Here is a 12,893-nt window from a genome sequence, read left to right as displayed (position 1 = left end):
ATTTCAAAAGATCATTTAAACGCTGATAATATAGGAAATGGCGCCCCCTTCACTTCCGGAGTGCATTGGTCCCATTTCCAAATAAGGTAAGAGACTGACAGTGGTCCTTCCCGCCCCTTTCTGTTTGTTGCAGCGAGATATACTTGGCCACACCCGCCAGCGGCAGCTTCACCTCTTATGCAACTTGCACTTGGGAGTTTGGCTGAATTAGTTTTAGAAGCCTGAACGATTAGACGTCATTCTTTATCAAAACAACCAGTAAAATACTTTAGAGGTAAAATAAAAAAGTGTGACCAAGGAATGTGTTTGGAAAAGAGAGGGACTTTGAAATGAACAATAAAATAGAAGCCTGTGCTGTGCAAACCCAGCACTGATGTGTCTTTTCCGACTGAAAGTGACTATAAGCTGTCTCATTTGGCTAAATTGTTCAAATTAGCTGAAAACCCTCTGATCAGCAGGTTTGTACATACTTCCACGAAATGACTGTGACAGTCTGAAAGTGCTGAATCTGGTGACTAATTAAATCCATGTCCTAACTTCAGCTCCAGCTCAGCCTCAGAGCCTGCTATGGGGCTACTAGCTGCAGCCTGGTGACGGAAACTCAAACGAGTTTATGCTCGTGTAAACAGAGTTTTTTATTTAGACACCAACAGGCATGCGAATAGTTTCTAACATAATTTTCTAATTTAAATGTGTTTGACTAGCCGAATTAACCAGCCAGCTAAACACCGTCTACCCCTTATCGGATTGGGTGCAACAGGTTCTGACGTTGTGACGTTGCAGACACGTGACCCGGATAACGCGAGAAATTCAGATGGAGGTCCGGAAGTGCATTTCTCCGGTTCAAAACAAAGCAAAATGGACCACAATGAGTACGCTAAAGCCTTAAATACGCTGAGACAGACGAGGCATATCGAAAAAATAATAGTATATTTAGAATATTATCTGTATTTTCTCTGTAAAAAAGACTTATCTTATAATCTTGAGGATTTACCCGGTGCCCAGGCGATCCACATAACTAACTATCTGGTGCTGCAGAGTTCATATTATGCATGAGCCAGAATAAATTTTTCAAAAGCCTGGAGCATACAATTATTAATTTCAGATTGGGTCAAATTTAGGATCAAAAGACGCATTAAATGGCTGTCGACTTGTTTCTGTCGGGTGAGTAGTAAGTTGTGCTATTTTAAGTAATTAGATGATAATGATGCTATGCTAACAACCAACCCATGTTATTTCTATGAGCTTGGATCTCCTGGTATATAATTTATTTTGCTTCTGTAAGCCCAAATTCATGCTGGAGTTGCACTGAGTCGTTGTATGTCGCTGGATTCGGGTCCAATGTAGGTCAACCATTAAGCAGCGATCTACAGAAAAACACCTGCTACAGAAAAATCTGTGACCCCTCGTTTTCTGTGACCGCAGGGGGGCGATAGCGTGCAAATACTGGGTAAATCCTGATATAGCTGGGATTGTAAGATTCATGGCATTGACAGAGAAAATATATTACTTTGTATTTGAGGCAGAACAATGACCATTGCATCGAATCCCTATGTGCTGTCATTAAATTATGTGAACCGACTGTGGCCATTTAATAAATCGGCAACTGATTAAGAAATGGATCGCACTGGTCACAGATTATTTGGGCCAAAATAATCTGTGACCTTGCTGTACAGGCCTGTAAATAATGTCAGAGTTTAAAACAACAATTTTCAGAGTACTACCACCTCATCACTGGGTGTATTTATAATAATATTTAACCCTCAAAAATAGCTAAAATCATACTGGTCACAGAATAATTGCCCCCTGCGGTGACAGAAAATGATGGGTCACAGATTTTTCAGTATCACCTGTTTAACTCGAGCATTAACCATCAGCTGGTCAAATCAGTTTAACTCTTGAAAAGCAGCAGCTCTACTCTGAGTTTCCTGCGGAGGGCAGAACTTCACCTTGTCTCTTAGCCCAAATCCAGCATCGACATCCTGATCCTTATTCTCATGACTGTAGAGGTGAGAGTCAGAACATAGACGAACCTTTAATCTTTTCTTTTTTTCTCCAAATTAATGATGTAGAGATTATTTAAAGAGATTATTTGTTCAAACCAGTGGAAGGCTTCTACAGACTCGAGTCACTTTCTTTAAAGTCTAATAATTTGCTTTGACTACAAAGTGAAAGAAACAGAGGATGACATACGCATTCTTTAATTTCTACACTGGAGTATGCTTTCCTTTACAGTTTTAAAAAATTTTTTGTATTTTTTCCACACTTAAATGCTTTAAAATGTAATATCAGACAAAAATAACCAGAGTACCATACCAACTTTATTTGTAAAACATTTTAAAACAGTGACAGCTGAACAAAGGGCTGCACATAGTTACAACTATAAAAATACAAAAAAGCAATCACGCATAAACAAGGCATGGGAACAATGAATGATTAAACTCAATAGGGTTGGTATTGTAATCCATTTTCCAGACAATAGCCTCCTATGAAACATGACCTCTTTAAATACTTACATGAAAGTTTGGCTTTTTCAAAGTAAAGTATACAGAAATTTAAAATGGCTTAAAAATCCAAAACAAACTGCTTTGTGTCTTTTGGTTTTCCAAATAAATTAACCACAGATAAGAGTTTTGTTGCTACTAATTACAAGCCAGCAAAAACATCAGACGTCTGTTACTAAAAACAAAAATATTCAGCTCTGAAAGTGGGAAAAAAAAAAAAATCAGTTTTCTTCCACACAAACTTAAACAAACACGCCTAACTGCCGACTCCGCTCTGTTTTCTTTCTTTATCTCGGTATTTGTAATCTTACGCTCCACAGCGTCTCCAGATTTGGCTCAAGTTCGGTGCTTTTTGGAGTTGGAGCTGGATGATAGGAGCAAAGCGATGTTTTTATTGGCCTGCGAACTGAAACCAGTTAAAAGTTCAACTTCATCCACAGAAAGATATTAGGAATTCTCTCTTTATCAACTTAACGCCACCTCCGAAGGATTACAGGGAGAAAAGAGGATTACGGTCCGAGTGCTGCAAGAGGGGAAGATGGATTTTAGTTCAGGAGATGCTATCTGCCTCAAACAAATTGCTTGGGAGAGAGAGGAGAGTCGGTATGTCTCTTTCACTCGTTCTCTGTGAAAGGCCTGCTTTGGAGTATGAAACGCTGAGGACATCTGCAGCAAAGCATTGTGGGAACATTTGCTTAGACCACAACAAAGTAAACTCTCTGTGGTCAAGATCTGAGGAGTTTCTCCGTCGCCCATCATGCAACATCTCAAAAATTCCTCTATTTATTGCCCTCCATCCTCCCTAACTCCTCCCTTCTTATATAACTCCATCTTCTTTTCAGGTTTTTGTTTATAGATGTGAAAGTTTCTCCCGTATTATTACAGCCACAAACCTTAATGTTGTATTACAAAGATTTTATTTGATAGATTAACAGAAAAAACACGATTTTCATCCAAAAAAGTCTGGCAACTGATTGTATCCAAGTCATGTGTGGCAGAAAATTGCGACTCCTTGAACACACCATCGCCATGGTGAAGCACGGCCGTGGCAGCAGCATGATGGTGGAAGTTCACCGGCGTTCATGGGAGGATGGATGGATGGAGCCAAGGTCAGGGAAATCCTGGAGGAAAAGGCTCGAGTCTGGAGCTGAAGTTCACCAGCAACATACAGGCAGAGCGACAAGCAGGCGAATTAGATCAGACGAGAATCTGTGACGGACTTTAAAACAATTCTGTCACAGACAATTTCCATCCAAAACGACAGAGCTCAAGTTTATTTATGAGACATTTAAGGCAGTTTAGAGAGAAAATAATAGGCGATTCTACAACGTACTCACTCTGTATTTACTTGAAAAAAGGAATTTGGTCTGTCATATAAAGTTTATTAAAGTTTCTGTCTGCATTGTGCCAACATGTGAAGAGGAATGAATCTTTTTGCAAGGCGCTGTGTTTCTCATATGTGTTTGTGCTGGACAGACATCACATATTTTCCTCCTTCTCCTCCCAGCCGAGGCTCCTCCTCTCCCACTGACTCCAGTTTTTCTAATTGGATATCATCACCATTTCCTTTCAGTTTTTCCCAGCCACACTCTCAGGTCTGGAGGAGGACGTTTCAGTGTTGTTTTTTTTTTATTATTATTATTATTTCTTTATCACACAAACATCCTCTGAAACAGCTGCCCCAAAGACTGCTCTGCATCCTGGTAAGAATGTGTTTCTTTCTTAAGCAGACCTTTAGAAACAAATGAAAAGTCGCGTCTTAGAGTAGCTCAGCAGAGAGGACATGTCTAGATGTGTTTTGGGAAAAGACGTCTGACCTTCCACTGTAAACTGAATCAGAAGATATGTTATGCATTTTGTGCACAGCGGCAGTTTACATGTGGAAAACATCATTTTGCTGCTCTGCCAAATGGCTGCAGCTCTGTGGTTTCTGTTGTGCAATCAGATGTGCTTATTTGCTCATCTAAAACACAAATAACCCTAATTATGAGCCGTGGGCCTCTGGTCACACACTCGGAAAAGCCCACTCATGCCCAAACAAGAAGCAGGACAATCAGACACAGACTAGAAATGGCGACTCTTAGGGAAATCAAAATATGGTTGAAATTTACAAATGAATGTTGCAGGTATAGATTTAAAAATTTTCAGTAGAATTAATTATCCTGGGTTTGTTGGTATTTTTGGTTAATTTTCAGCTCCCAGTATGAGTTGCTGTTAAATTCTTGTCTCTGTCTTTTGGGTCACTTCAGGTCAATTTGCCTCTACTTCCTTGTTTTGCACCAATGGGCTTCAATTTCATCCCTTCTACTTCTATTCTGTGCCAGTAAACAAGCCATTTTGTACCCGTACCCAACATCAGTGTATTTTTCTTCAGAGTTAAATATTTAGATGAATTCAGGACATAAATTAGCTCAGAAATCTTATATAATTAAATCTAATTGTATAGTATTTTGAAACCTGACAGATCATGACCCCTGAACAAACCAAACTATGAGTGATGTCGTCCTGCTGCTGGCGTACGGTTTTGTTTTTATGCAAGTCACCGAAACACATTTTCTCAGATAAATACTTTAAATCATCAGTTGTCAAAGTGGCTACAAAGGTCCGCTGAGCAGGAATGATACAAAACTTCCTCAGGTAGTTGAGTACAAAACGTCAAACCTTTCATAGCCTGAGATGCTGAAGAGGTGAAATTAATTAGCCAGAAGTGACAGACACCTGTCACTTCTAATTAATTAGCGCTTCTGGTGCCAAGTCTGAGTTTTTAAGAATCCTTTTTTATTGTTTTTTTAAATTATTTTATTGGTAAATATGCCACATTTGACATTTAATTATCCCACAAATGCACAAAATCTGCCGCCACAGGGCACTGGACGAGATAGTTTATATACAGAAATATGCCGTCGTCTGAGTCCAGGCATCCAGACAGATTCAACGTTAATCACCTTCATTCTTTTTGTAAAACAACGAACTTCAGTTCATGTGGTGATGATGGATGGTTGACTGCTTCCAGTCTAACCTTTTGCAGAAATCCCTCATGCTGAACATGCATATGGCGACAGTAGAAATAAAACATCTCAAACATGTTGTCGTTTTTAGCCTCCTCCATGTTCCTCAAAAAGATTCACAATGCGCTTCTTCTCACTCGGCTCTTTGTAAACAAACACAGTGTTTGCTGTTCTTTGCTCGGTTTACACACACTGCATATGTTTTCCTCCCACATACACTGATCTATTCATGGACAGTGAGTATTTAAATTCCTTTTTCTATTATTTTATTAATAAAGAAACACTTCTAAGACATCTGCTTCGACTCTGCAATGTTTGTCTTCTCGTCTGAGCTCCACTTGTGCCAGGAATGCTGACATGCAATTCTTCGTCCCACCCTCATTTTTCCCCACTGTTTCTCTCCAGTTTTTTTTCTCCCTCTGCTTCTTTGTGTGCAGCTGTTTCTGGACGTAATACTCAACGGTAAACATGGCGATAAAACGGCAATTTGGACTTTTCTTATGGGCAAGAATATGGTCAATATCATGGAAGCATGCAGACCCTTTGATATTTTTCACATTACATGGCATCATAGCCACAAACTTCACAGATCCACACAAAGCGGCGTGTAAATGTGAAGATGTATTCTGTCGTATTTTCTCTGATAATCGCAAGTAAAACCCACTGATGGTCAGAGTTGATGGGAAAACGGTTTTGAGCAAAAACACAGATCAATCCAGGAAAAGAACAAAAACGTTTAGGAAGCAATAAAAGACTTAAAATTGGAGGACAGGTTCTCCTTCCAGCAGGACAACAACTTTAAACCACATTCATCTGGTAGAAAATCCAGAACTAGGACCAATCAAGCTACCAACACTTAAAAAGAAACCAATGTTCGTAGATTCAATCTGACGTAGCTTGAGTTATTTTACGTAGAGAAATGGGAAACCTTTTCAGCCAATAGAGACATTTGCATCTGCAATAGCAATGAAATGCGGTTCTAAAAGGTATTGTCTCAACAAGGCCGAAACCCAGAGTTTTATTTGTAATAAATGTTGAAAACAACGCACAAGTTCCAATCCACCTCATAATTATTCACTAGTTTGCTTTGGTCGGCCACACAAAACCCCAGTAAAATACATCAAAGCTTGTGGCTATAATGTGACAAAATATAAAGCGCCATTGAGTAAATGTTGTCTTTAAGGGATTGTTGAAAGATCACAACCCCGGAGGAGAAACATAAAAAGTCACTAACTCAACTCTCTACAGGATATCTTATAGAGCAGGAGTACCAACTCAGACGTCTCCCTGGCAGACCTTTTCTTTGTGGCTCTGCTATTTGGTGTTGGGCATTAAACATCCCAGAGAACATTCATTAAAAACATGTCTAGGCGGGAAAATTGTTAGTAATTTTTCAAATTTTGTCTTCTACATTTTTTCTTGATCTTGATTTAATGGCGACTTAATGAATACTTTATGTCTTCCTGTGCGGTGGTTCAGGAAATGAGAGCCAATAAAGACTTTTGATTTAAGGTCAAAGTGCCTGAAATGTAGACTGTTTTATTGGGAGATCCAATTATCTTGTAAAATGTACTCTCTCCCTCTCTCTCCCCCCTGCTGTCATGAGGTTTAATTCACAATCAAACGTTTACTATAGCCTCGGGTTATTTTGTCTGTGGTCTTAACTCTACATCTGAGCTAATAGCCGTCACATGTGTGTTTAAAGCCATAATGCTTCTCCCTTTCACTCCAGCCTCTGCGGTGCAATGACCTCACTCAGCCTGTTCCCCTTGTTATGCTCCATCATCGTCCTACAAGTCTGCTTTTCCAGCCAGCTGGAGGACAACAAGATCCCTCCCAGTCTGTGCACTGGTCACCCTGGCATCCCAGGCTCTCCTGGGAATCATGGCAATCCCGGTCAGCCGGGAAGAGACGGAAGAGACGGGAGGGATGCCGCTCCGGGAGAGAAAGGCGAGAAGGGAGACGGGGGATATCCAGGTACTCCTTTCCATTTGTTACAGCGTCTTTCCCCATTTCTTCATCTTCATGTTACAAACTTTACAGTGTATTTCATCGGGACTGCATCAAAAAAACATTTCCATCTTTAAAAGTAAAAATGTAATTTTATTTTAAAAGTCAATATACAAATCTACAGCGTACTTTTCTGATCATTATTTGTAAAAAATGTCCAAAATTCACTAACCTGATCAGACGCTGTTTTTGACCGAAATTATATTTACAAATGGCAAATAATTTGCAATCAGCTGCTGAAAAGCAGCAGAAAACCAAAAGACCGTTATGACAAATATTCTGCCTATTCTGTGTAACTGAATCGTTAATCAAAGGGGCGGTGTCCAAAATAACAGTAGCATGGTGTTTGTACAATGAGGTCATTTATTCTATTAAACAGGCGTCAGAGAGGCGGTCCTTGTTGTTTATGAATCAAGGTTGTTCCTGTTTGAAAATTTCTATCAGTGGTTTGTTCCAGACTTTACTTGGAATATTAAATTTACTTTGAATTAGCAGTTTAAACAACATCAAATGTGTTTAAATGGAAATTAAAACCAGAAGAACAAGAGAAAAAAATTAAATTCTAATGTGGAAACAGTCAAAATAGATAGATAGATAGATAGATAGATAGATAGATAGATAGATAGATAGATAGATAGATAGATAGATAGATAGATAGATAGATAGGCTAGCTAACTAATAATTTATTGGATTACTTGGTGCAGTGTTCCCCTGTACCTTTCTGTATATGGAAATGCATTTAGTTATAATGGTATTTAGCTGTATTAACTTTTTTAGACACACTGTTATAATTTAAAAATCCTATTTAAAAAAACGTAGTTTTTGGTTGTAACATAACAAAATGTGAAACAATTAAGTGGTCTGAATGCTTTCTTAAAGCGCTGTGTAGTGCTGATAATTTCTGTTAGCGTTCATTGTTCACGTTTATTCTTGTCTTCCTCTTCAGGTGAGACAGGAGTGCGAGGCCTGACTGGAGACAAAGGCTACCAAGGAGAAAAAGGGGAGAGGGGCCAGCCAGGAGAGTGCGCAGTGGCCCCTAAATCGGCTTTCAGTGCCAAACTGTCTCAGAGCCACACTTTACCCCTAAATGTTGGGGACGCAGTCGTCTTTGACACAATACTCTTCAATGAACAGGGGGACTACAACTCAGAGACTGGACGCTTCACCTGCAAGGTCCCTGGTGTTTACTACTTTGCGGTCCACGCCACCGTTTACCGCGCCAGCCTGCAGTTTGACCTGATGAAGAACGGACACGCCGTGGCATCCTACTTCCAGTTTTATGGTAACTGGCCCAAACCGGCGTCTCTGTCAGGCGGCTCCCTGCTTCACCTCATCCCCGGGGACCAGGTGTGGGTCCAAATGGCCCTTTCAGAGTACAATGGGTTTTACTGCAGCACCAAGACTGACAGCACCTTCACTGGCTTTCTGGTCTACTCAGACTGGAAAAACTCTGCAGTTTTTGCATGAGACGTGTGTAAAACACAAGCCACACCCACAGTGGCAAAAGAAAAACAACTTTGTTTTTTACTTTTCCACTTTTTGCTTTTTGTGGATGAGAAGCTCTGCTTGAAGAAAAACTAATTGGCAGTGGGGCCTCCTGTCTTATTCGGCTGCATGAGCCGTGTTTTTACTTGAACTGTAAATAACGTACAGATGATGACATTTAATTTCACATACGTTCCCACACTGGCTTCTGGAAAGACCCCGGCCTTAAATTCAAATAGCTTTCATGCCATCACTGCACTGCATAAAATGAAACATTAATAAATCTGTAAACCACATAAAAGCCTCTCGACTGTCATAATTTTGGCCAGATTTTGGCAGCAAATGTTACAGAGGAGCTCAAATTATTTCCTGAACCAATTCAATGCAACATGTGAGTACAGCAGATCATTTTTTTTTATTATTTAGGATTTCTACATTTTCCTATGTCTAAATTTAAACCTTTCCAACTCAAATCATGTTGAACCAAAGTCCAGATGGATGATGGATGATGTTAGCTTTCATGATATTATGATGTTATGTATATTCCCACCTCCGATTTCCCTTCGTCTGCCTAAACACACACATAAGAGAAGCACATCGCTAATCTTTAGAGTTTAGTATAATGTCGACCCAATATTTTAACGAGGCTTTCCACATGATGCAGATGGGACATTTCTCTTTCAAAAGCACATTTATGAGGTCAGACACAAGTTGTACCATTTAATTTCTGCTCTAGTTAATCCCAAGTGTGCTCTGTTTTCTTCTCAGCTGTTTGGTAGGACACTCTCCATCAAGTCAAACCATTTTTCCTCAGACTTCTCCAATCTGTGAGGCTCCATTAAGGTCATTTGTCATTTTCTTTTCACATTCTTCCTTTAGTTGCCATTATTGTCTTTTTCTGATATATTTTATCTCACCTGCTCAGATGACATCCAAATATTTAGATTTTTTAAATCTGAACCAGCTGGACAGACTTTCTACCCTTATCCGATGCTTATTTTGGACCAGTTTCTATCTCTCTGGTCTCAATTTTCTGGTTTTAACACCAATAAGATGGAGACTTTGATAATAGCTGCTTGTCACCTGTGTTCTAAAATCAATTAGTTTTTTTTTTTTCACAGCTACCAAATCCAATATGAAAGAGAAACAGGAGTTACATTAAATTCCTCATTATTCTTTGACTCACACATCAGATCTGATCTTGGTTCCTGTTTTTCTCACTCCAGAAACATTTCTAGACTCTAGACATGGTGTCCCGAGCAGATCTACAGAACAAAACTATTATTGCATTGTGCCGTTCTGCGCTGCCAGTCTGGACAGATCATCAGTTTCACATCTGCAAGCTATTCAGAACGAGGTAGTCAGACTTCTTACTAAATCTCATAAACGGTCTTACACTTTCCACTCCCAGTGGACTCTAAACATGCGGATCTTGTTCTCACCTACAGGGATCAAATTGACCGGGCTCCTGATCATTTGTGTCAGCCTTAAACTAAACTCAGTGCTGCTTCTACTTTTCTACCCCAAGCCCAGAACCCCTCGTACTAGAAACCAGGAGGGTCTTTCAGTCTGGGGCTGAAGAGTTTGACCTGTTTGCTTTGCTTAGCAGAGCTTTGTAAAAGCCGGCTGAAAAATGGTTTCGTTCTGCTTTGATGTCAGGATTTCATTGAGCATTTATTGAGTTTTCCTCAAATTCTTGAGGTTCGGGCTCCCTAAAAGCCAATCGAGTTCTTCTACAACGAACTCACTCGTCCGTGGTTTTATGGACCTTCATTTTTGCGCCGGTGCAGAGTCATGTTGGGAAAAGGAAGAAATCAAAGTTGAGCATTTTCTCCAGAGTTTGGAGCATGAAACTGTAAAGCTGGCCTACAGCAGAGAGAAAATGATCCGATGCGTTGCACAGATGGAACACTGCATTTCACTGAGCTCTTCAAATCGACCCGTTTCTTTACGAGCGTTTGTAGAAACTGCAGGTATAGATAAAGGATTTAAACATCTTGAAAGTGTTCACAATACTCCTGGTAATATGTAGCTCTACATGTATGTAAAAGTAAAATGGTGGATTGTGACTTAATCAACAGGAAACCAATGTTTCTGTTTCCTGGAAACAGAAACGTCTAAATTCAGAGATAATTCGCTGGTGATGCATCAGTTCATCTCATCTTCAGCCATCCTAATTTCACCAGATAGCAAATCCAAAACTGAAACAATACTTAAATTGCGCAAATACTTGAAATGCTATTTGTGTAATTTTAACATTGCAATGTATTTAGTTTTATAAATATAAGATCCTAATTTTAGACAAATTCAGTAGGTAAAAATGTACTGTTCTCCTGTGTTGTGAAGTAAAATAAGTCATTCAGTAAAATTAAACTTAATAAATATGTTTGTAAATGCTTTGGGAGCAAAGAAAGTCCATAAAAGCAGTTTGTTGCATGACTTTATCACTGGTCAATTTTATATTTTTCATTTCACCAACAAGGTCTAATATTTCCTTCTGATCTTTATTAATAAGGGCAGACGGCTACTAAAGCAAATACCAAAAGAGAAAAACCGGCTGGGGAAATGTTAATTTTCTTCTGGATTTACTGAGTTTTCCACTGTTTGTAATGATTCCACCATTTCACTGCGACTTCTTGGACTCACAAGTTACATTTCAAAACTGTCATCTGGTTTCGTGTAAATCATTTTTTTCATACCTGCAGCTATTAACTTCCTCACTGATAAATAATTGTTAATGTAGAAACTTTAACTCAAACAAACGTAACCATGCTGTGTGACATAACTCAAATGTTATCCTGCTTCCTCTCCCCAAACACTCTCGCCCATAATTGAGACAGAAATATGCGCTTATAATCATTCCCTCCTGAACCAAAGGAAGTTAATCAATCTTTCTTTGGCATCAAGTCACTTTTTCCATTGGTCACAGCCTTCAAATTGCTCTGGAAATGCCACATCGTTCCCTGAATTACAGGGGTGTCTGGCTGAACGTCATTTAAGACGTTGACTCAGGGATTAAGGGAATAAATGATGAAAAAACAGGGTGTTGAAAATAACAGGAAACGCGCTCACAGATACTGGGATCAGGTGAATAACTGCACTAGATTTCAAATGGCATACCATAGCTGCATGGTACTAAATTATGTGCACTTCTGAAAAATACAGGTTTCCTCTTGTAAACATCTTTATCAGCTTCAACCTTTAAATGTGTCACAGCTGTTTCGATTTATTTGAAAACTTAATTTCATTACGATGATGGAAAATCAATCCAGAGTTTTGTATCTATTGTTTTGTCTCAGACATGCCAGCACACCAGACTAATTCTTTTACCAATTAAATATTAAGGCAGTTGTTTAAGGACGGCATAAAATAAATACATTTTTAAAGCTTAAAAGCAGTTCACAATTACAGCTTTAGACACAGCCATCTTACCAACAGATACACAGAAATATATATGATCATTTCAATCAGTCATTTACGGCATAAAGGCTGAATCAAAGTCGATAAGCTATTTAATTTGATCTTTGTTATGACATGCTAAAATGTTTTCCATCTAAGGCAGGGGTGTCAAACTCGTTTTTGTTTTGGGCCAAATCAAGATCCTGAATGTTCTTAAAGGGTAGTTCAGTCCCTCCAGGATTTCTTTGGGGGGGAGGGGAGGGGCAATAAAATCAAAAATTTTGTGGAGCTAATTTGGAAATATTTTCAAGGAATTTTGCAGTATTTACGTTTATGTGTGACGTTAATTGTGACTTTGTTAATCGTTACCTCGATATTTTGACGTTAAATAATGCTGCGCAGCGGTGTCGTAAAAGTACAAAGTACTGCCACCTACAGGTTGGAGTCAGTGCAATGTTTTTGACCATTTAGTCTGTTGATTTTGACG

The 12,893-nt window shown here is 39.1% G+C and overlaps 1 protein-coding gene across 2 annotated transcripts; it reads left to right on the top strand.

The window, feature by feature from the left end:
* Window positions 1–904: 904 nt before the first annotated feature.
* c1qtnf5 (C1q and TNF related 5) lies at window positions 905–9,323 on the top strand. Of its 2 annotated transcripts, none has more exons than XM_008425639.3 (3): window positions 905–1,164; window positions 7,245–7,489; window positions 8,469–9,323. In XM_008425639.3, exons 2-3 carry the CDS (start codon window positions 7,258–7,260, stop codon window positions 8,987–8,989), a joined length of 753 nt encoding a protein of 250 aa, XP_008423861.2. In that variant the 5' UTR covers window positions 905–1,164; window positions 7,245–7,257; the 3' UTR covers window positions 8,990–9,323. The 2 variants fall into 2 exon arrangements, with proteins under 2 accessions (XP_008423861.2, XP_008423860.2); XM_008425638.3 differs by lacking the exon at window positions 905–1,164 and adding an exon at window positions 3,813–4,207.
* The last annotated feature ends 3,570 nt before the right edge of the window (window positions 9,324–12,893 follow it).

Source organism: Poecilia reticulata, chromosome 13, assembly GCF_904066995.2.
Source record: "Poecilia reticulata chromosome 13, P_reticulata-male-v2, whole genome shotgun sequence".
NCBI classification, from domain to species: domain Eukaryota; kingdom Metazoa; phylum Chordata; class Actinopteri; order Cyprinodontiformes; family Poeciliidae; genus Poecilia; species Poecilia reticulata.
This window is presented reverse-complemented; position numbering and strand designations above follow the sequence as displayed.

Excerpts from the sequence above, each read along its gene's own strand:
- c1qtnf5 (XM_008425639.3), top strand. The coding sequence starts at position 7,258 with ATGACCTCACTCAGCCTGTTCCCCTTGTTATGCTCCATCATCGTCCTA. Across the intron at positions 7,490-8,468 it reads GGGAGACGGGGGATATCCAG|GTGAGACAGGAGTGCGAGGC; the intron begins GTACTCCTTTCC and ends CTTCCTCTTCAG.